Raw genomic sequence first — 23,556 nt, forward strand, 5'->3', positions numbered from 1 at the left:
TTGTTGTCCTCTACACACAGTATAACAAACAGCATGACAATTACAACATAGGACAAATACATGTATGCCAACAATTATATACAATACATACAATGGTGAGGTATCACAGTCTGCATGCTCTAAGCTCCCTTCATCATGTATATCAGGTTATAAATGACTGAGAAACCATCTTTTCAAGGCCACTGTGAATATGTGCTCTGATGTGATGAGTTTTAGACTGAAAGGAAGGTTGTTCTATAGTACAGCTGCAGAATAAAGGAATATATTTTTACCCATTAAAGTCTTAAAGCAAAACTAAATAAAATAAATTGAATTGCCCCTCTTTAGATGGTTATGGGTGTCTTTAAACACTTATATTAATGTTTAAAAATAATTCTATAAGTAAGATATAACTTAATAAAGTTAACCATTTTCTCAACTGTTAGCCCGTTTAGTTTTTTAAAATGATCTGACTCAACGTAGAAGTTTTAAAATGACCCTAACTAGTTTGTTTTGTGTCATCAGGAGTTTGTTTTTCAGAAGCTGCAATAATCCTTTGTACCAACAGGTGGTAGTATAGTCAAACTGACCCTGAACCAGAGCTCCTGCCTGGATATGTAGAGTTGATTTATTTCACAGTCTGGTTTTTCTAGCTAAAATTTAATCCTTTGGTTGACTTAAACATAACTTTTAAAACCATTGATTCACCTGATAGTTCACATCCTGAATATGTAACACAATTTCTAATAATTGGAGTTTCTCCCACTTTAACTTTAAACTCTTGGGTGTGTTTAAGTGATATTTTAGATCTAAATTACTTTAGTCTTTTCAAGATAGAGGGATAACATGTTAACAGATAACCTGATGCTCACATTCTGAAGAGCTGTATTGAGAGACTGCTCAACTTTATCTTTGAGCCACTAGTAGAGTAGACTCATCAGTGTTTAAAAACATTCCTAAAACCGGCTGACTTCATATCATTAACGTACAACAAAAAGAAGTGGACCTAAAACACTGCCTTGTAGAACTCCACATTCAATAGTTCTAAAATCAGATAATGTCCCATTAACAGCCACAACTTTTGTTTGCTTTATTAAAAAGGACTGACACAGCCTGTCAACAGCCTGCTTATTAGATCCCATAGCCTTGAGCTTAATCAATAAAATGCTATGGTCCACAGTGTCAAATGTATTCTGTGTATCCAACCATACAACATAACCTTCATCTACTTGTTTCTTAATATGATCAGTCAGGTATCTGTTGAATATGATTTCCTAAATCCAGATTGAATTTCATACAGAGGAGTTTTTCTAGAGATGTAGTCATATATTTGATCTTGCACCATTTGTTTCCAGAATTTTTGACCATACAGATAAAGTTGAGACCGGCCTCATTCCCTGGGTCAAGATGACTTCCCTTCTTGTGTACTGGAATAACTCTACCTAACTGAAGCCCATCTGGAATGTTACCTGACATAATAGAAAGATTTATTATATGCCTGACATATGGAACTACTGTGTAACTTCTGCAGCATCCCTTGTGAATCTAGCTGGTAACCCATCAGGTCTAGTCGCTTTTGTGTGGTTTAAAAAGTTAAGTTTGAGTGCTGAGGGAGTTATTAGCCAGATCCTTAGCAACCGATGTAAAATAAAAATTTAAAACAGTCATAGTTGACCTTTAACTTCACATATAGTTCTTTGCTGGATTTCCACAATTTTCTTGGCTCTTCCTGCATTCAGTCATTTTGTATTTGAGAAAATCTTTCTTAGTTTTAGAGAGCAGTCTATTTACCCAATTTGTCAATATCTTAAACTTCTGAAAACTATGTTCTGATGTTTTAATTGGAACTAATTTATCCAGGACCCCTAAGAACTGTGATTTGAAAATATTGACATTTTAAAATATTTCTTAAAGCAATACTCGGGTGCAACTATACTGAGGTCAGGTCTGCTTCTGTCTCATCTCGATTAAACATGTTACAGCATCCTGAATAATGCTATTCTCTCTGACTTGATGAAAGCTTTCTGACTTTTTCAGGGAGCAATTTGTAAGAAAAAGACAATAACAACAAGGTGTTGCAGCATATTTATTCACTGGAGATACAAGACTGAAATATGAATTTGCTTCTAAATAAGTAGAATAACACTTAACCAGTCACCTCTACATATAAATATTCTTTTCATCAGAATACAATACTTAAAAGGAAACTTTGGTATTTTTCAACCTGGACCCTAAGCAAGTCTCGATCTCAAGGAGAAATCTTTTTCTGAAATCCCACGAGAATTAAGTTGTTATCAAAATCAGCTAAATATTCTGTCATGATTTTGAAAATCTATGCTTTCTGTACTCCCAACACAACAAACTCTTCCCGTCACTCCTCTCTCCAACTCTGTCATGGCTGAATATTTAGCTGATTTCAACAATAGCTCAACTCCCATGAGATTTCAGAACAAGACTTCACCTGAAAAATCCCAAAGTTTCCCATTAAGAAAACAACTCTGTGAACATTCTGTTGAAAACAAAACAGCTCCTCCGTTATTTTTACATATACATACACACACACATATATATATACACACATTATGTATCTATATCTATATCTATATCTATATATATATATATATATATATATATATAGTATATGGAGTGAAACAAACTGTAAATGCTGAAGTAAAAATCTTTGTACTGATAGTTATAAGCCAATTGATCTTACATGTTGTTATTCTTTACAGAGTACCCAGTAACCTTCTCAAGTGTGGCTTCTCAGTGTTTAAACAGTTAAAGCCTTCTTTTTGCAGATCCATTGTTTTTTGTCACCACAGTTCACTGATTTCCACTCTTCATTATGGACAAAACTTGCACAGTGACCGTTGGTAGGAGTATCTGTTGAGGAACTGATGGAAGAACATAATGTTTAGATCAAGCCTGATAGATTTTATGATTCAAAATATTTGGGAATGTGTCTTTTACCTTTCAGTCAGATCACTTCCATTGATCCACTTCCATCTCCCATCTTCAACTCTCAGGCCAATCCAGTAGCCATTGACTCCTGAATTGCCAAAACTGTAATCATTGATGAATCTCTGAGGACAACAGAAAGACAGTTATGACTCAGTGTGTTCAGACCTACAGTAAATACAGTTTCATTTTATATAGGCTGTTATAAAATTCCCACAGTTTTCTCATTACCTTTTCATCTTCATTAACTATTACAGCCAAATCTGAATTCCTTCCTCTGCAGTTGTCCTGAGCTTCCTCCCAGGTTCTCTGCTCAGGAGGAGGAGGGTTATTGATTAAATAGCAGCTGGACTGGCCATGCAGCCAGCCCCTCTCACAAGCTTTACACTGTCTGTCTGAAATAACAGAGACCAACAAATAAACAGCATTACTACATTGTGGCATTATTATTCATTATGTTTGGACTTCATTTATGAGATCTGAATGTACTGTTATTTTCTTTGGGGCAGTAGGCATCAATGCTCCACTGGGCTTGAGCAACGCTTTTCTCACTCCACTTTGTCTCCATGTTTTGTATTTGTTCTCTTAAGTTGTTCCTTTGTGTCTCCAGCTGCTTAGTTTGTTTCATCAGGTTTTCGTGTCCAGCAGTCAGGACGGAGGTAACTACAGTCAAACAGTAAGGGTGTGGGGCTGTGAGCAGTTTAGTCATTGTGTTACAAGTTAACAAGATAAAAGTTTGACTTAAGCTAACAGTCACATAAATCATATTTTCAGTCACCCTTCATTAATTTTCATAGAACAAACCTGGGACAGGAATCATTGCAGCTGAGTATTAATAGAGACAAATACAAATATTGCTTACAGAAGGCACAGAGTGACTGATGAGTAAATACTCACAGTGGATACGAAGGGCCATGATTACTAACAGAATCACCCAAATCACTGCTATTGGTAGAAAAGACTGAGTGAAGGAGGGAGACTTCTTATCTGAGAAAAATATGGATTCAGCAGAATTATGTTAACAATTTGCTTTAGCTCAAATTGGCTTTTTATAGACTTTTGATATTGAAAAATGAACACACCCTTATTTAATAACACCACATATACAGTCTTCAGCTCTCATATTCACACTTTCCGTCATTATAATTACTAGTTTATTCAACATTTTAATTCTAAAATTTTGTGAGGTAAATCGTGTTCATAACATACCTGAGGTGGCTGACATCTTGTTCTCGGTGCATAATGCGGCATTAACGTAGTCACCTTCTTTCTCGAGTTCCTCTGAAACGGCACAGATCAAACACTGTTTAAACATCTGGACCTCTATATTAAGCAAACTGGAGAAATCAAATGCAAAAGATGAAGTCTGAAATCAATTTTGACATTTCGGAAGCATTTGCTGCCAATGTGTTGTCATGTATCAAAAGCATCATGCATTATAAAAAGAATAAAATAACATACTGCCTCAGAAAAAGATGAGAACCTGTATTATGCATCAGAAAGTATCTTACCTCTAGAAAAAGAGACATTTGGATTCTTAGGAGTAAAGATAAGCTTCTGTGTTTTTCTGTTCATCCTGAACAAAAGAGGCAGTTAGTCAGCAGTTCTATATGAAGGTTATAGGGAAATGGTAAAGTTTGGAGAAGTTTATGGTTTAGTTCTGCTTTGTAACCGCGACAGTTGTTTGGTCAGCGGCCAATGCTTCTTGAGTTCTTGTGTTATGAAATCTCTTTTTCATTAATTCAAAAATTGATCAATAACATTATTTGTGGTATATGTTATTTTGTGACCAAAGATGAGGTGGCTGAAATTTTGCTCAGTGCATGCAGCTGCATTAACATTGTCACCTTCTTTCTCATGTTCCTCTGAAACAGAACAGATCAAACACAAAGGTGTCGATATCTGCAGTAAATTAGCCTTTATTTGCAGAAATAAGTTGAGCAAAGTGGAGAAATTGAATGCAAAAGATGAAGTTTAAAAAATTTCAACATTTTGAAAGCATTTGGTGCCAAAGTGTAATTATTAAGTGTCTTGTGTGCAGATAAAGAAACATTTAGATTGTAACAGGAAGTCTTGCTTATTAGAGTGTTTTATAAAGAGGAACTCCATGTTTGTCAGATGGGGCTTTAGTCTTTAATGGTGTTGTTACTTATTGTGCCGAATTTTGTTCCTGGGCAGCAAAGAGGCTCAGTGATTACACTGCCACTTCACATGATGAAGGTCCTGCTTTTTAGCCTTTCTGTGTGGAGTTTACATGTTCCCTCGTGGTCACATGACCTTCCTCTGGGTCATCAGTCTCCTCCCGCAGTGCAAACACATGCATGTCAGGTGTGTGTGTGTTAATCTGTGTGTTAGCCCTGTTTTAGACTGGATATTTCTCCAGACTCTTTTCCTACCTTTCACCCAGTGCATGCTGGGATAACCTCCACTTCCACCAGGACTCTAAACTTACATACAGTGAGCAGGTAGAGTGTAGGGGATGGGTGATGAATGAATGGAAGGATGGATGAGTGGATAGAGTTTTGTTCCCAGTATGACTAATAAACAATGAACTTATTATGTGTTGGTTTGTTCATAAATCATACAGCTTTTAATGAGGCATATGTGATAATTGAGAATGTTGAAATATGAATGTTTGAGAGCTCATCCATCCATCCATCTGTCTGTCCATTAATGTTGCTCAGTCTGTCTGAATGCAGATATTTATTTTCACCATCTCAGGTCACAAAACAACATTTAACCACAATCATGTTACTCAAGTTTCGACTTAATGAAATAGGAAGTTGTGTGTATTTAAAGGTAGAATGTTGTGTTTGTCAGATGAGTTTTCGGTCTCTGCAGAAAAGAAATAGGCAAATGTATTTGATAATGATAAAAGTTGCTGATTAAAGGCAAACTGCAATAGTGTGAGAATATGCTGCAGACACAGCGGGTTAAAACCATTAAAGGAGATTTTCTAATACAAGAACTTAGCATTAGCCGCTAACCAAACACCTTTCACAACTTCAAAGCAGAACTAAAACCATCAACCTCTCTATGAAAGTTTGTATACTTTTAACTTTCCCCTACAGCCTTCATATAGGATGCTGGTGAACTTTATGCTTTGATGAACAGAAATACACAGAGGCTGACTGTTACTTTTAAAAACTTAAATGTTTCTTTATATGCAGGTAAGATGCTTTCTCATGGTTTTGTGTAGCAGTAGATTGTTTATATTTGTATTTTACAAAATGAATGATGTCTGATGGTTAACAAGACTGCCAGCAATTTTATCACATTGTGTACTTGCTGTAAGTCTGTAGAGTCCTGGTGGAAGTGAAGGTTATCCCAGAATGCACTGGTTGAAAGGCAGGAAAACCACACAATATGATACTTCCCTAATATAAGACTTCTTGACCCTCTCTGGAGCTTTGTTGGTGCTGATGTTGTCGGTGTATGTAACTGATTAATGAGGCTGAAATGGAGCCAACATGACAAAACACAGTGAGGTCAGGTCTGCTTCTGTCTTATCTTGATTAAACATGTTACAGCATCCTGAATAATGCCATTCTCTCTGACTTGATGAAAGCTTTCTGACATTTTCATGGAGCAATTTGTAAGAAAAAGACAATAACAACAAGGTGTGGCAGCACATTTATTCACTGGAGATACAAGACTGAAATATGAATTTGCTTCTAAATGAACAGAATAACACTTAACCAGACACCTCTGCATATATTCTTTTTATCAGAATACATTACTTAAGAAAACAACTGTGTGAACATTTTGTTGAGAAGAAAACAGCTCCCCCTGTTGGCCAATCAGCAATAATAATTCAAATGTTACATGACAATAAAACAGGAAACAACATCTCATCTCTAACAAAGTAGAAGAACAGCATATTCAAAGTATTAGTTAGCTCACTTTAGCATGCTCACACACACACACACACACACACACACACACACACACACACACACACACACACACACACACACACACACACACACACACACAGCACATACACACACACACAGAGCACATACATGAATAGCTTTGGGGAAAATCTCAAACTCTGTATTAAAAGTCTTTGTATTGATATTTATAAGCCAGTTAATATGATCTTACATGTTATTAATCTTTACAGAGTATCCAGTAACCTTCTCAAGTGTGGCCTCTCAGTGTTTAAACAGATAAAGCCTTGTTTTTGCAGATCCATCCATTTTTCTCACCACAGTTCACTGATTTCCATACTTCATTTTGGACAGAAATTGCACAGTGACTGTTGGTAGGAGGTTGTGTCCAGGAGCTGATGGAAGAATATAATGTTCAGAACAAGGCAGATAGATTTTATGATTCTAAATATTTAGGAATGTGTCTTTTACCTTTCAGTCAGATCACTTCCATCGATCCACTTCCATCTCCCATCTTCAACTCTCAGGCCAATCCAGTAGCCTTTGACTTCTTTACTGCGCCAACTCTTTTCATTGATGAATTTCTGAGGACAACAGAAAGACAGTTATGTGAGATATTTAAACACTGAACTTAAATAAACACACTGTGGCCCACAGACTCAGTGTGTTCAGACCTACAGAAAATACAGTTTCATTTCATATAGGCTGTTATAAAATTCCTACAGTTTTGTCATTACCTTTTCATCTTTATTAACTATTACAGCCAAATCTGAAAACTTTCCTGTGCAGTTGTCTCGAGCTTCCTCCCAGGTTTTCTGATCAGGAGATTCAGCGTTATTGATGGCATAGCAGCTGGACTGGTGCTGCAGCCAGCCTTTCATACAAGCTTTACACTGTCTCTCTGAAATAACAGAGACCAACAAATTAACAACATTACTGCATTGTGAAATTATTGATTATTTTTGAACTTCAATTATAAGATCTGAACCTACTGTTATTATTGTCTTTGGGGCAGTAGGCATCAATCTTCTGGTGTTCTTGATCAACGCTGTTCTCACTCATCTTTCTTATTTGTTCTGTTAAGTTGTTCTTCTGTGTCTTCAGTTCCTGGTTTTGTGTGTTCAGCTCGTTGTTTTTTGCAGTCAGGTTCTGGATTTCTGCAGTCAGGGTTGTGATCCTGCTCTCTGAGACAGTACAGGCCTGTGTCAGGTTTCCATTCATGACTGTCAGATTATTGTTGTCTCTCCTCATGTTTTCATTTTCTGATCTGAGTTTGTTGTTGTTGTCTGTCAGGTTGCGACTGATCAGCAGTAGAGTCGTTTGGTTGTCTTTTAACTGATTCAGCTCACTTACATGACTCTTACCAGTATACATAGAAACTGCAAAAGAAAAAAATGCCTCTTAATTGATAGTAATGATGCAGTTTTGGTTTTGTCATGTTGCCACTGTTGGAAGCTACTTCCTGTCTGTTTTACTTTAGGTTTTCCAGCCTTTTGGAAGTTATAGGCTATGTTTCTAAATTTTTAAAGCTGCTGACAGACATGGAGCTGCTTGTCTGATGTTGAGTAGCTGTTGAGTAGCATCTAATGTATTTTGATATTAGGACACTTTACTGTGTGACTGTGTAACTTTACTGTGATGATATTCTCTATTTTCTGTTGTTGTTGTTGTTGTTGTTATTGTTGTTAACAAATCTAACAACGTGTTAGTCTATCTGTCATCATTTTCTGACTTCCCCTGCCTGTCTGTGGCACTTAATCCAGGCCCACTGGTTCCTATTATAGTTGTAAATCTTAATTTCCTTAAACAGGTGGGCACTGTAGTTTCAAGTAAACATTACTCAAACAGAAGTAAATGGTGTATTTGTCAGTGACTTTTTTCAATCATGGATTTGGTGCACTAGCAACCCTTCATAGAACCAGAAACTGAAATGTCCATGTTCATTTTTATGAGAGAAAATGTCACCCAGTGTGACTGTGTGGCTCAATTATCTGTTTTTAATCGTATTTGACAGACTTAAATATATAGGTATAAATACAAAGGTAATACTTGTTGGTAGGATCAATTCATTGTTGGTTTTGGTCTTTTCATGAGATTAGCTGACAACAAAAAAAATATAGAATATCTTCTCATCCTTATCCTTTAAATCCTCTCTAAGCATACATGTCTTTGTTTTCCACTTATTTGGTTGCCAACCTCTGCTCTGTTGTGGCTTATGTTTTGTATATGCAAGTCCCCTATGAACTGAAATATTAATTCGACTACCATTCGAGGGTTTTTTTTTCTGAAATAAAATTAAACTGGAGAAGAACATACATTACTTGTTGTGTCCAGAAATTAATTCGTTTGTTACAGATTTAGAAAACAATTAGAGGCATACACTTAAATTTGGTAAAACAAACTGCCAATAGATGATTGGAGCTTCTGACTGTGTCAAATATATGACTGATCATATATACCAACGAATAATGGTTACAGAAGAAAACTGGTACTATTTATTTAAATGTCTGTCTCGTGTCTAAGTCTGAGTTCATGCATGACTGCTTGTTTTTGTATACTTACGGAAGACACTGAGTGCTATGATGCCCAACAGCAAAATGACACAAAAAGTCCCCAAACAACAAGCCAACAGCTGATAGTGGTGACGTCTGTTGGTGGCTTTCTTGTCTGACAAGAATCCTGCTGAGACTAAACAAGAAATTAAAATCATTTTATCCAGAGTTCAGATTTATATCCTAGTTTACAACAGAGAGTGATGAGGATGATGCAGGGTGACGGGCGACAAAGGTGTTAGGTCAGATCTGTCACAGTTACTCGACACATTTTAATGGGTCTTTCTGCACGGCCAGACCCTGCAAGTTTTATGCACACACTATACAGATCGATTGATGTGGGTTTCCACAGAATGTTAACCATGTTCATCATTTCAAATCAGCATGTTAGCATGCGAGCATTTGATCATTAGCACAAAGTACAGCTGAGGCTGATGGGAACGTTACTAGTGTTGAGGTATTTGGTCATAAACCAAAGTATTGTACAAATTAACATTTTGTCCTGATGATGCTGCTACAAAAAAGTCAGGAGATCACCAGCTCACCACTATCAAATGTCTGTAACCAAATTTGATGGAAATCCATCCAGTTGATATTTTCCTCAAAACCACAAATGTCAACTTAATGGTGATGATAGAGGACAAATCAGGGGAATCACCAAATTATCCTCTGGGAACCATGAATGTCTGTGCAAAATTTTGTGCTAATCTATCAAGTCGATGTTGTGATGTTACACTTGATAAGTGAAAATTTTGACCTGCTTGTGGAAATTAAGGACACCAAAGTCATAAGGATTCATTCTTTGGGGACCATGGATGTCTGTTTTCTTTCAAGAGAATCCATGCAGGAGTTTTATGGAGATTTTACTAAAAGCCAAAAATAACAACCTCATGGTGGTGCAACAGGAAAAGTCAGAAGATCACCAGTCAGTTTTATCTGCTGGTCATCATGAATGTTTGTTCCATTTAACAGTTAATTCAGTCTGGTGGACTGACAGACCAACATTACCACCCATAGAGCCGTGCTGCTACCCTGGCTAAAACAATTTATTGCCCTTTTGTCTCCGTCTTGGAGAAAAAAAATCTGGTGTCGCTCTTTAAGAGATATTTTCCATGTCCAGAGACAAAAACAAGGTAGTTATTATGAGCAGTGATATTAACCCTATAGCTAAACGCAGAAAAACAAGAATCACACCTGCAGGAACTGAAACTGCATTAACAGTAAATCCAAGGAAAAATACATCACAGAACAACCCACAATGTTTGATAGGTGAACTCATGGAAGTGCAGTTATACATGCTGGCTGCTATGAATGCCTCAGATACAGCGTGATCACTCTACCGCAACAGAGTGAGTTATATCTTACTGCTTGAATATCTTCATTATTGTCAGGAGAACATTATGAGCTGTACTGAAACATTTAACCCAAATTTAATTAGACAGAATAGTTCAAACACATGAAGGTCTATTTAAATATAAAATTATAAAGTCGACACAAGTTTGTATTTTGACCTATCCATTGATTTTGTATAGCATCTAACAATTCTACAGTCAGTAACAACAGTGCCAAAGCACAAACATTCTCAGCCCTGTTGAATATTAGTTACTGGCTAATCCTGCTGCACTAGTATTTCTGATAAAATACGACCAAGTAACTTACTTTGAAGTCCATTATTTTTTCTTGACCGATTTAGATTATTTAAGGTTCACGTGGCCTCAATTGCTTGGTCGTGTCAGTTTTCCCTGTACAACATCAGGAAGATCCTGTCTGAGCATGCAGCACAACTCCGGGTACAGGCTCTCGTAATATCACGCATTGACTATTGCAACTCCTTATTGGCAGGCCTCCCCGCATATACATTCAAACATCTGCAAATGATTCAAAACGTGGCGGCACGTCTGGTCTTCAACCAGCCCAAAACAGCACATGTCACCCCGCTGTTCATGTCCCACCACTGGCTCCCAGTTGCTGCCCGCATCAAATTCAAAACCCTGACACTTGACTACCAAACAGCAACTAAAACAACTCCCACCTACCTGAACTCCCTCATTCAGGTCTAAACTCCAGACTAAAGACTAAAGACCTTGCTCTTTAACAAACACCTCTGCACTTAATGGACTGAAGGAAAAAAGAGAAGAAAAAAATCTACTTCTATGCACTCTATGTATTGCCTCTTTGCACTTCCTGTTGGCACCTACGTCCCATCAGACTCAAACTTAGCTTTATGGCACTTGCTCATGTTCTCTCCTGACTAGACCCCTGCTTGTGTTGTATCAGCTTACAGATGTACGTCACTTTGGATAAAAGCGTCTGCTAAATGTATTGTAAATTGTAATTATTAGGCTGAAATTGCTGCGCTGAGAAAGAATCAAGGCTGGAAAGGATGGGACAGTTTTCTTAATTAGAAACCATTCGCCATGAAATAGTTCTGTGTTTAGTTTACTGTTGAAATAAAAAGACAGATGATTTTACTAGAAATGTTCCCAGTAGCAGTAATACCTGAATGTTGTGCACATTCCTTTTCAACTTACCGTTCATGTCAGCAGCTTGTTTGGGTGTTTTGTGTGGCACCTTCACCTCATCATACACAGTGTCCTCCTTCTTTTGAGCTGAAAGGTTGAAGGACATAATCGCATGATTATTTACTGTATAATGTTCAAATGACAAGCTCTTTTAAAAGCTTATTCCATTCCTAGAAATTAACAATTTTTGCTTTTTGTTTGTGATTGCTGTATCCCAAAATAGAATACAGAATAGTATTTTGTTAACCCTCATAGGGCTTTAAAACTACCTGCTAAAACCCAAGATGATGAAATCAAACTCTCACAGTGAGTGGATCACATATAAAAGGGGAGACTGCCTTTCATGGGGAAATACTTTTCAAAAATTTTTTTCATTATATATTTTTCTGACAGGTTTAGGCAGTTGTGGCTAGGGTCGACTCTCCATACATGTTTTAACACATACAGTTATCTGCTTTGACTAGTAATTTGTCCGATATGTTTTTTCCACAATCTAAGAAATCTAAAAATTACTTCCTCTCCCTCATTGAAAAATCCAGAATCTATGAATATGCAAATATTATCTATTTGTATTTTTCATTCTTCATCCTGCTGGTATTCACATCTTAAACTGTGATTTTAGGGGAGAGAAAACAGCTAAATGTCAAACTCTGCACATACATCGTTCTGCACATTGAAGCTCAAACATCCAAATGAAGTAACAACAAGCAAAACACATTTTAGAGTGTAAGGGGACAAACAGTTTATACTGATATGTTGGGATGAAACTCTAATTAACACATTACGATTGTTTTCCGTTTTCTGTCACCAGCTGAAGGGAAGAAGGTGTTTCGATAGACATCACAGCATGTATTTAGGAAACTGTAGCTGCAGGTAAACATGAAATTTGACAGTTCCTCTGGACGATAAGTAAATGAACTCAAACATATAAACACAAAAATTAAGGGAATTTGTGTTTGGTAGATTATTTCTTTGTTGTAACAATGCTTCTTCGCAATAAATCTTATACCGTTGGAAAGCCTGTTTATTTTCCTTTTAAATGGTGCAACATTTGTAAGGAACATGCATTTGTGGGATGAGCAGCAGAGCTGAGTATGTGGGTTGCGCCTATGAAAAATTTGCCAAATCTTACTTTATGTGCTGAGTTTAGTAACATTTCTAACTTAAATTTAGCCTATTGTACCTTGATTTAAATGAATATATTTGTTTTTAGAATCTCAACATTGAGATTTAAAAAAAAAAACTAATAATTTTCACCTCTAGATTTTAAAACAACGATTCCACAGTGTTGTGCTGCTTTCTTCCTCTGTACTCAAGCCACATGAGAAATGAATTTTTTATGTTTTTTGAGTCCTGGTTGCAAATTTCACTTACAGGACAATAAAGATTTAAACTGACTTGATTGTAACCTTTTAATCTGTAGAAATTCCAACTTAATTTTCCTTCCAGTATTACTGAACAAAATACGGTATTTAAATCAACAATGCATACAAGGATGATCACAGAAACAAAAATAAAGGGTCCGATCCATTTAATGTAATATTTATTCTTGATGTTATGTATTAAACAAAAAGAAAATTGAAGCCTACCTTCAGTTTGGGGCTGTGTCTTAGTTTTAAATACAACTGAAGCGTAGTTTATCTCCTCCTCCGCCATCGCTACAGTCTGTCTGTTGAGTTCGGTCTGACTTGTAGACAGAAGACTGCCGCTGTAATTAAACCATAGAGCAACCTAATAGCAGAAGTGTCTGTTTCCTCTATTCATCACCCACAGTTTTAAAATGAACTTCTGCTTTTAGTTGTAAGTAATTTGCATGCATGACCGTGTTCTTGCATTATGGAAAGATAATCTTTTTTTTAAAAAAGGCAATATTACAAACACTATGTGCAGGAAGAGGATTTAACTTCGGACTTTGGCAATATTTCTGTAAGTACTCTGTGAGAGAGATTTAGTTAGTTTGACTTTTCTAATTAAAGCTTGAATCAAAATGAATAAGAATAAAGAGCAAGACATCTTGGCAATGCACTGCACTTTTAAAATGAATAGTCACAGTCTCCAGGTAATGATTCCTGATGATTTTGGTGACCTTGTTGATTTTCATCTATTGCACCACTTTTAGTTCAAAATGTACCAATAATGAAAACATATCTCAAAACCTCTTGGCTGTATTTCCAGTTTGGATTTATGAATTCTAATGTTATGGTAACACTCCTCTGAACTTTACTTTATCTACTTGCAGTACAATCTATGCAATGACATACTGCACTCTGATAACTACTCTAGCACTGAATACATCTTATCTTTGTATTCATTTAATAGAATCTGCTCTATTGTTACTCCAACCAAACTGAAAATGAAATATTCACACTCATCACATTTACACAGTTCAATCATGCTATTTGACCCAGTGCAGACCATCAGATGGGTTTTAATCACTAATTTTTATGAGTTTTCACTGAAGCACAGAACCACCAGTATATGTGTATATATATATATATATTTAATAGAATCTGCTATTCTATATATAGAATCTGGTCTTCAATCAGCCCAAAACAACACGTCACCCCGCTGTTCATATCCCTCCATTGGCTCCCAGTTGCTGCCCGCATCAAATTCAGAACCCTGACACTTGCTTACAAAATAGCAACTTAAGTAGCTCCTGCCTACCTGAACTCCCTCATTCAGGTCTACACTCCCTCCCGCCCACTACGCTCTGCCAACGAAAGGTGCCTGGTACCACCACCACAACAAGGCCCTAAGTCACTATCTAGACTCTTCTCCTCTGTAGTTCTCCGGTGGTGGAATGAGTTACCAAACTCAAACTGTTCGATCCGCAGAGTCCCTCTCAATCTTCAAGAAAAGACTAAAGACCAAGCTCTTTCGTGAACACCTCTGCACTTGATGAACTGTAGGGAGAGAAAAAAAAAAAACTTCTATGCACTCTGTGGACTCTAATCATTGCCTTGTTGCACTTCTTGTTGGCATCTACGTCCTATCGGGCCCAAACTTAAGCTTTATGGCACTTACTGGTGTTGTTGTCTCCTGACTAGATCCCTGCTTGTGTTGTATCAGTCTCATATGTACGTCGCTTTGGATAAAAGCATCTGCTAAATGAAAAATGTAAATGTAAATGCATCCAATATGTTGGTACTTAAACTTCATATAAGCTTATAGTTTTTATATTCAGTATCTTTAAATATGATACTTCTAGATGCCAAACTGCAGAAGCATCACATTTTTCCTCAAATATCTCCCAATATATAGAAATCTTAATTACATCAGACATAAAGTGAGTGCACCGCACACATCCAGAGAGCTCAGTGTTAACTGAAAATGAATAAAGTATTTAACAGAGAGCGGTAGTTTTGATAAACTTGAATTTGAACTTGACATCCAGATACTTACTCCAGAAAAACACTACAGGCTACAGCTGTACTCTATGTTTTGTCTTCTTGATATTTCTCTCTCTATCTACATTCCTATTTAAGTTCTTTTTAATCTTTTTAAAACTCCTATCGCATCAAAAATATAATTTGTGGTTGCAGTATGTATGTAGGTGTTTGTCCACTTCCTCCCTCCCTCCCTGCCTCTGGTTTCCTGTACGCTCTGCTCTTCTCGCCTCTCATCTCAGACTCAACTTCAAGATTAACCAACTACAGGCGCAGCCAGTTTTAGCTACTGTCAAAGCTGCTGCTGAGACTGAATGACCCGTGTGACGACCACAAAATCTACCATTTTAAAATGCACAATTTCATTCAGTCATAACTTTAAAAATAATATGATTGTGCTGTATTTTCTTTTGTGACCTAAGATGGTGTAAATATGCATTCAAACATGGAAAACACAGTAATAAATAAGACTTTCTGTTCCTCTCTGGAGCTCTGTTTGTGCTGATGTTGACAGTTTGTGTAACTGCATGAGGCCCAAATGGAGCAAACATACTGAGGCCAGATCTGCTTATGTCTTGATAAAACATGTTACAGCATCCTGAATGATGTTGTTCTTTTCAATTGATGAAAGCTTACTGACATTTTGAATGAGCAACATGTAAGAAAAAGATAATAACAACAGTGCATTGCAGCACATTTATTCACTGGTGATACATAATACACTTAAACATGGATTTGCTTCTGCATAGACATACAACACATAACATACACATAACCAGTCACATCTATATATAGATATCCTTTACATGAGAATACAAATACTTAAAAAAGGAACCAGTAACGCAGCTCCCCATGTTGGCCAATCAGCAGTAATAATGATAATTATTAGAATTATTTTGCGAGGTAAATTGTGTTCATAACATACCTGAGGTGGCTGACATCTCGTTCTCGGTGCATAATGCGGCATTAAAGTTGTCACCTTCTTTTTCAAGTCCCTCTGAAACAGCACAGATCAAACACAGTTTAAACATCTGGACCTCCACTATATTGAGCAGACTGGAGAAATCAAATGCAACATGACAAGACACAGTGAGGTCAGGTCTGCTTCTGTCTTATCTTGATTAAACATGTTACAGCATCCTGAATAATGCCATTCTCTCTGACTTGATGAAAGCTTTGACTTTTTCAGGGAGCAATTTGTAAGAAAAAGACAATAACAACAAGGTGTGGCAGCACATTTATTCACTGGAGATACAAGACTGAAATATAGATTTGCTTCTAAATAAACAGAATAACAACCAGTCACCTCTACATATATTCTTTTCATCAGAATACATTACTTAAGAAAACAACTGTGTGAACATTTTGTTGAGAAGAAAACAGCTCCCCTGTTGGCCAATCAGCAGTAATAATTCAACTATTACATGACAATAAAACAGGAAACAACATCTCATCTCTTACAAAGTAGAAGAACAGCACATTCAAAGTATTAGATATCTGGTTAGTACTCACTTTCGCGCCCTCACACACACACACACAAACGCACACACAACACATACATGAATAGCTTTGGGAAGAAATCCAAACTCTGTATTAAAAATCTTTGTATTGATATTGATATGATTTTACATGTTATTAATCTCTACAGATTATCCAGTAACCTTCTCAAGTGTGGCCTCTCAGTGTTTAAACAGATAAAGCCTTCTTTTTGCAGATCCATCCGTTTTTCTCACCACAGTTCACTGATTTCCATCCTTCATTATGGACAGAAATTGCACAGTGACCGTTGGTAGGAGGTTGTGTCCAGGAGCTGATGGAAGAACATAATGTTCAGAACAAAGCAGATAGATTTTATGATTCTAAATATTTAGGAATGTATCTTTTACCTTTCAGTCAGATTACTTCCATCGATCCATTTCCATCTCCCATCTTCAACTCTCAGCCCAATCCAGTAGCCTTTGACTCCTTTACTGCGCCAACTGTTGTCATTGATGAATTTCTGAGGACAACAGAAAGACAGTTATGTGAGATATTTAAACACTGAACTTAAATAAACACACTGTGGCCCACAGACTCAGTGTGTTCAGACCTACAGAAAATACAGTTTCATTTCATATAGGCTATCATAAAATTCCCACAGTTTTCTCATTACCTTTTCATCTTCATTAACTATTGCAGCCAAATCTGAAATCTTTCCTGTGCAGTTGTCTCGAGCTTCCTCCCAGGTTTTCTGATCAGGAGATTTAGCGTTATTGATGGCATAGCAGCTGGACTGGTCATGCAGCCAGCCATCCTCACAAGCTTTACACTGTCTGTCTGAAATAACAGAGACCAACAAATAAACAACATTACTGCATTGTGACATTATTATTGGTTATTTTTGGACCTGAGTTATAAGATATGAACGTACTGTTATTTTTGTCTATGGGGCAGTAGGCATTAATGATCTGCTGGACTCGAGCAACACTGTTCTCACTCCACTTTCGTTTCTGTTCTGCTAAGTTGTTGTTCTGTGTCTCCAGTTCCTGGTTTAGTGTGTTCAGCTTGTTGTTTTCTGCAGTCAGGTTTTGGTTTTCTGCAGTCAGGTTTTGGTTTTCTGCAGTCAGCTTGGCATTGTTTCCAGAGATGACAGATGTAACTACAGCGACAGACAGAGGAAGGGGTTGAGCTGTGAGAATTTGTTGCAAGGCAAGTTTATTTATTTAGCAATTTTGTACAAAACAGAATTTTAAAACATTACATGAATGTCATAAAAACACAAATGATAGGTTAACATTTTTTAAAAGTCTGTATTAAAACAACACTGGTGTCTATACAAACATTACAACATGTTTTGCATCCTGTAAATATTCCTGTTGTTCATACTGGTCAATAAACGATTCCTTCCTAATGAACTTCCAATGTAAGATATGTAAGAGATCCACAAACCTTGTTGTCTGCAAAAATAAACCTTAGCTGAAGCTAATGTGAGGATTCAGCAGACTGAGTCAGTCAGTGTGTGTGTGAATGGATGAATGAGGTCAATTATAAAGCACTATGGATAAAAGTGCTACATAAATGTAGCCATTTAGCACTTTTGCACAGAATGAGGATCTTCTCCATTTGAAGGCCATTATGAACAGGAGGAATGATTGCACCAAGAAAAAACTGTAACAATGTACATTTGGTCATCTGACATATTGTTTTAAGACAGACTTAAAAAATGTCAACCTGTCCTTTAAATAAGAACTAACAACAACAAGAACAAGCTACAGAAAAAGAAAAACATTTCATTTGATGTGATATTCATATAGAAGATACTCACAGTAGATACAAAGGGCCATGATTACCAACAGTATCACCCAGCACACTGCTATTGGTAGAAAACACTGAGGAAGGAGGAAGGAAGGAGACTTCTTATCTAAGGAAAAATAAGGATTCAGCAGAGTTATGTCAACAATTTGCTTCAACTCAAACTGTCTTTTTATAGACTTTTGATATTGAAAAAATGAACACACCTTTATTTAATAACACCACATATACAGTCTTCAGCTCTCATTTTCACACTTTCAGTCATCATAATTACTAGTTTATTCAACATTTTAATAAAAAAAAATTGAATGTTAACAAAATGAAATTTTGTCAAGTAAATTGTGTTAATAACATACCTGAGGTGGCTGACATTTTGTCCGCAGTAAATGCTGCTACATTAACATAGACACTTTCTTCCTCAATTTTCCCTGAAACAGTACAGATCAAACACTAATGGTTAAATATCAGCAGTAAATTGGCCTTTATTTGCAGAATGACATCCAATATGTTGAGCAGACTGGAGAAATCAAATACAAGTTGACATTTCAAAAGCTTTTGCTGCCAAAGCATTCTCATGTATCCAAAGCACCATGCATTATGAAAAAAGAATAAAGTAACATACTGCTTCATAAAAAGACTAGAATCAGATGAAGTTTTTATGTATTAGAAAGTATCTTACCTCCAGAAAAAGAGACATTTGGATTTTCAGAAGCAACAGTAAGTTTCTTTGTCTTTCTGTTCATCCTGAACAAAAGAGACAGTCAGCAGTCCTATAGGGAAAGATACATATACAGACAAGAGTAGTGACAGGGTGGATGGAAGCATTAATGCAACAGTGGATTTTGCCACCGGAGACCACTGTTTTCTTCCTGTTTCCAACAGTGAGTCCAGACAGTTTTTTAAAAAGCATAACTATGATCGCCCCCTAACCTTAACCCCATGGTTATTATTTTAGGCATGATAACGAAGGTGGCCTAACCTTTAGGAAGCAGTAACTAGTAATTTTATTTTACAGGTCCCCTAATTTTATATTGATTTCATGGAGTGCCCTGGTAGCTGAATGGTCACAGCACATGCCACATAACCACAATGTCCCTGGTTTGACATTCCCTGGACCCAACAAGGGTCCCTGGCTTGGGACCCTTGTTTGATGTCCTATCCCTCTCTCTCCCCTTGTTCCCTGTCAGCTCTCTGTTGAAGACAAAAAATGTCCCAAAACATATCTTCTAATTTTATATTGATTTCCTGGAAATGTTTGGAGTAATTTGCATGTATATAATGGCAGATTTTTAGGACATTTGGTACAAACTATAAGAAAAACTGAAAAAAAGTGTTAAGTTGGTTTAGGTGGTAAGAACTTATTGTAGGCTATTTGGGTTCATATGTAGATGCGAAATTTCTTAATAAAGTAGACTTGACTTCTTTAACTGACACAGTGCTTAGTTTTCAGTGTGTAGTTGTGTGATAAACAGTATATTAGCATATTAATTTTTGTCTATTATTTCCCCAAGTAGCTGCTCTGTAATGGTTCATTCTTACGACATTTCTTTGAAAGGGTTATGTCATTTGGTATAAGGGGAAATGTGCTTGTTATAGAGTTTTTAAGAAGAAACCTAATATGCTAATATGTAGTTTGACACACAAAACTACACACTGAAAATTAAGCATTTTCTGTCAGTTGAAGGAAAATTTCCAATTAAATCAACAGTTTTTTGAGTTGTTTCTTATAATTTGTACCAAATCGTACCACATTTTCTGTAAAATGTCCTAAAAAATTAACCATTAAATACCTGCAAATTACTCAGAAAATTAGCATAAAATTAAAGGACTTGTAAAATAAAGTGTTATCTAGTAACATTAACCTACAGCACATACAGACCAGACAAGTTAGAGGAAAAACCGGTACAGGTCTGAATGCTTGACCCCTACAGTGAGGGGATCTGGGGGCTCTGTTATGCTGTGGGGGGCATTTTGCTGGCATGGTTTGGGTCCACTTGTCCCCTTAAAGGGAAGGGTCACTGCAAATCAATACAAAGTTGTTCTGAGTGATCAGCTTTATGGGAGTGGTCTCCTCCATGATAATGCCCCAATTCACAGGGCATGAGCGGTCACTGAATGCTTTGATGAGTATGAAAATGATGAATGCTTTGGCCTTCGCAGTCACCAGATCTCAACCCAATTGTCTGTATTACTCTAACCTTAACAAAGTGATCATTTTAACCATGACCTTTCCCTAAATATAACTGAGTGGTTTTTATGCCTAAACCTAACCAGACCTTAACCACAGCGTTGTCATATCATAAAACATCTTTTTTTTTTTTAACAGTGATGTGTAACGGTTTTGGAAAGCACAGACAAATAATGTTGTCCCACCAATCACTGCCGATAGTGTGCCAGATTAGAAAACGCTCTTATGTGTCGTTCTGGAGTCACATGGTCAAACCACGTATCTGGAGTTTAATTTGGAGGATGGAGCTGATGGACCAGCTACAATTTGCATATCGCCAAAACCAGTCCACAGATGATGCATTCAACCTGGCACTGCACTTCACCCTCCAACATCTGGAGTCCAAAAATACTTATGCAAGAATTCTGTTCATCGATTTCAGTTCTGCTTTCAATAATATCAATTCTCTCGAGCTATTCAGAAAACTCCAGAACATGAATATTAACACCTCACTGTGCCTCTGGATCCTGGAATTTTAAAAGGACAGGAGCCAAGTTGTCAAAGTCAACAACATCACCTCCCTCCCCCTGACCACCAAAATGGGGTGCCACAGGGATGCATTCTATCACCATTACTCTTCTTCCTCCTCACCAATGATTTCAGATCAACATCAAACTCCATCAGGATTCTGAAATGTGTGTACAGTTGAAACAGTTAGCTCCGAGTCTGAAGCTCCAATGTGGAAGTGACTTAAACCTGCATTCTCTTTAATGGCCAGCAGGGGGACACTCCACTGGTTCCAATGAAGTCAGATTGTATAGAAGTCTATGAGAAAATGACCCTACTTCTCACTTGATTTATTACCTCAGTAAACACTTTCCTAATGAGTTTATGGCCTTATTTCACAGCATGATGTTTGATTTGTAAGTTATGGTCCCTTTTTAGAGTAAAATAGATGATGAAGCAGTGTATGCTTTAGGGTGTTGATACCTTGTGATTGACAAGTAGTTATCATGGCCACAATGTTGGTTAGGTAACGTAACCATGGCATAACCCCAGCTTCACAGAGTATAGGTGTAGCCATAGCTGTAGCTATTTCAGTGTGTTTTCAGTTGATGAAAGTTAATTGTAACACTTTGTTGACCTAAAAAAGTAGTGATAAGCATTTGGTTGAACTAAAAGACACTCTAAGGAGTCAGATGTTCAGTTTTACCAGTAAGTACATTTTGTTTTAATGGTTTTAAGCCTGTTTTTCGCTAGCAGAAATTAGCATTAGCATTATCACTGTTAGCCATAGACTGTTAATGCACTGTGCTAACCATGCTAGCAGCTAGCGTTAGGGTCAGCTCTACCCGTTCACACGTTCTACACTTTTGGCTCCAAAAATCTAAGATGGCGACAGTCAAAATGCCAACTTGAGGCTTTGGGAATGAGAGTCCGCAAACCAAAAGGTGACGTCACAATGACTATATCCATTTTTTTTTTTTTACAGTCTATGGGACGACGCCACAATCGTAGGACTGATCTCTAAAGACAATGAAGACGCTTGCAGGCAGAAGGTCGAGAAGTCAGTTAACTGGTGCAGGGAAAATTACCTGGTCCTGAATGGCAAAAAGACCACTGAAATGATCATCAACTTCAGAACAAAACAATCAATAAAAGCACCTATCCTCATCAACAGCCAAAAAATTACAATAACTCCGTCAACAAGTTCCTTGGCACACACATCAGCAATAACCTGAAATGGCACCTCAACGCTAATCATCAAATGCAAAAAGCCCAAAACAGGCTCTACTTCCTCCTGTCACTATCAATTAGTGTCTGGTACTGAAACACATCTAAGCACACATAAAGAAAATGGACAGAATTATCACCAGAACATCAAAGATCCTAGGCTGTAATCTCCCCACACTGGACTCCATACACACACTACGTACCATCTCATGAGCAATTACAGAGGACCCTTTCCACCCAGCTCACCTTTGTTTTCAGTGTCTCCCTTCTGGCAGAAGGTACAGGTCACCAGTAGGCAGGACAGAACGCCTTAACCAGAGCTTCTTCCCCAAATTTGTATAGTTGATGAATACACAAAAGTTGTATTGTATGGTATGTAGAGCTGTGTAGGCTACTCTGTCTTTTCTTTTGCACTTCCTTTATGTTTACACTGGTGTTGTATGTGATGTATTGTTACAGCTATTTCAGCTGTACTGAAATAAATTCCACCAGCTTAGACGTGTGATAATAAAAGAAACTTGAACCTGAACTTGAATAAATGTACTAGTTACTTTCCACTGCTGGAATCATGTTTTCAGTGAACAATTTGAATATTTAGTAAACTGAAGAAGCAGCAAGAAAGAACCAGATATAGGTTAAAAATATAAAAACTAAAATTAATTAAAAGCATGTACAGATGAAAGTCTTACTCACAGCAATGATGAGATGAAGTCGAAGACGAGTCTCACAGTTCAGGTGTATGTAACTGCAGAGGCAGCGGTTTATAGTAACGAGAGTGAAAGCAGGTCCATTTTTTAAAATCAACTATCATGATTATGTCACATTTTCATTCTTTGTAAATTGTAGAGTTAAAGTCCCATCACAACTTTTTATCCCTCTAACGTTAACCATACATGTGGCTTACAGATGTTGGGGAAAATAAAGAATTTTTAAAATCTTGGCGCTGAACATTTATATTAGCATTAGGTTTTGAACAATCATCTGATCCCAACAGTCTTGTGTAGTGATAGGGCCGCAAAGTTACAATTCACACAAAACAGCATTGCAAGTGATTATTGTCAAATGCAGTAA

The 23,556-nt window shown here is 37.0% G+C and overlaps 4 protein-coding genes across 7 annotated transcripts in view; 1 reads left to right on the forward strand and 3 right to left on the reverse strand.

Annotated features, from left to right (window-relative positions):
- Positions 1-23,556, forward strand: part of nes (nestin) — a 94,253-nt gene that overhangs the window by 20,186 nt on the left and 50,511 nt on the right. The gene's annotated exons all lie outside the window — the stretch shown is intronic.
- Positions 2,626-16,445, reverse strand: LOC122987153 (CD209 antigen-like protein C). Its single transcript, XM_044358854.1, has 7 exons — positions 16,298-16,445; positions 4,147-4,200; positions 3,835-3,924; positions 3,427-3,600; positions 3,169-3,332; positions 2,950-3,062; positions 2,626-2,873 (listed from the first exon to the last, which is right to left on the reverse strand). Exons 2-7 carry the CDS (start codon positions 4,160-4,162, stop codon positions 2,750-2,752), a joined length of 681 nt encoding a protein of 226 aa, XP_044214789.1. The 5' UTR covers positions 4,163-4,200; positions 16,298-16,445; the 3' UTR covers positions 2,626-2,749.
- LOC122987151 (asialoglycoprotein receptor 1-like) lies at positions 6,998-13,778 on the reverse strand. The gene is made up of 7 exons (XM_044358852.1): positions 13,494-13,778; positions 11,914-11,991; positions 9,393-9,518; positions 7,823-8,209; positions 7,568-7,731; positions 7,302-7,414; positions 6,998-7,225 (listed from the first exon to the last, which is right to left on the reverse strand). The coding sequence occupies exons 1-7, from the start codon at positions 13,558-13,560 to the stop codon at positions 7,102-7,104; spliced, it is 1,059 nt and encodes a 352-aa protein (XP_044214787.1). The 5' UTR covers positions 13,561-13,778; the 3' UTR covers positions 6,998-7,101.
- LOC122987149 (C-type lectin domain family 4 member G-like) overlaps positions 16,918-23,556 on the reverse strand; it is a 45,440-nt gene continuing 38,801 nt past the window's right edge. For all 3 annotated transcript variants that reach the window (XM_044358851.1, XM_044358849.1, XM_044358850.1), the window contains 2 exons: positions 17,180-17,292; positions 16,918-17,103 (listed from right to left, as the gene is read on the reverse strand). In XM_044358851.1, coding sequence (XP_044214786.1) covers positions 16,980-17,103; positions 17,180-17,292 — 237 coding nt within the window. In that variant the 3' untranslated portion in view covers positions 16,918-16,979. The remainder of the gene's footprint in view (positions 17,104-17,179; positions 17,293-23,556) is intronic.

This window comes from Thunnus albacares, chromosome 8, assembly GCF_914725855.1.
Source record: "Thunnus albacares chromosome 8, fThuAlb1.1, whole genome shotgun sequence".
Taxonomy (NCBI): domain Eukaryota; kingdom Metazoa; phylum Chordata; class Actinopteri; order Scombriformes; family Scombridae; genus Thunnus; species Thunnus albacares.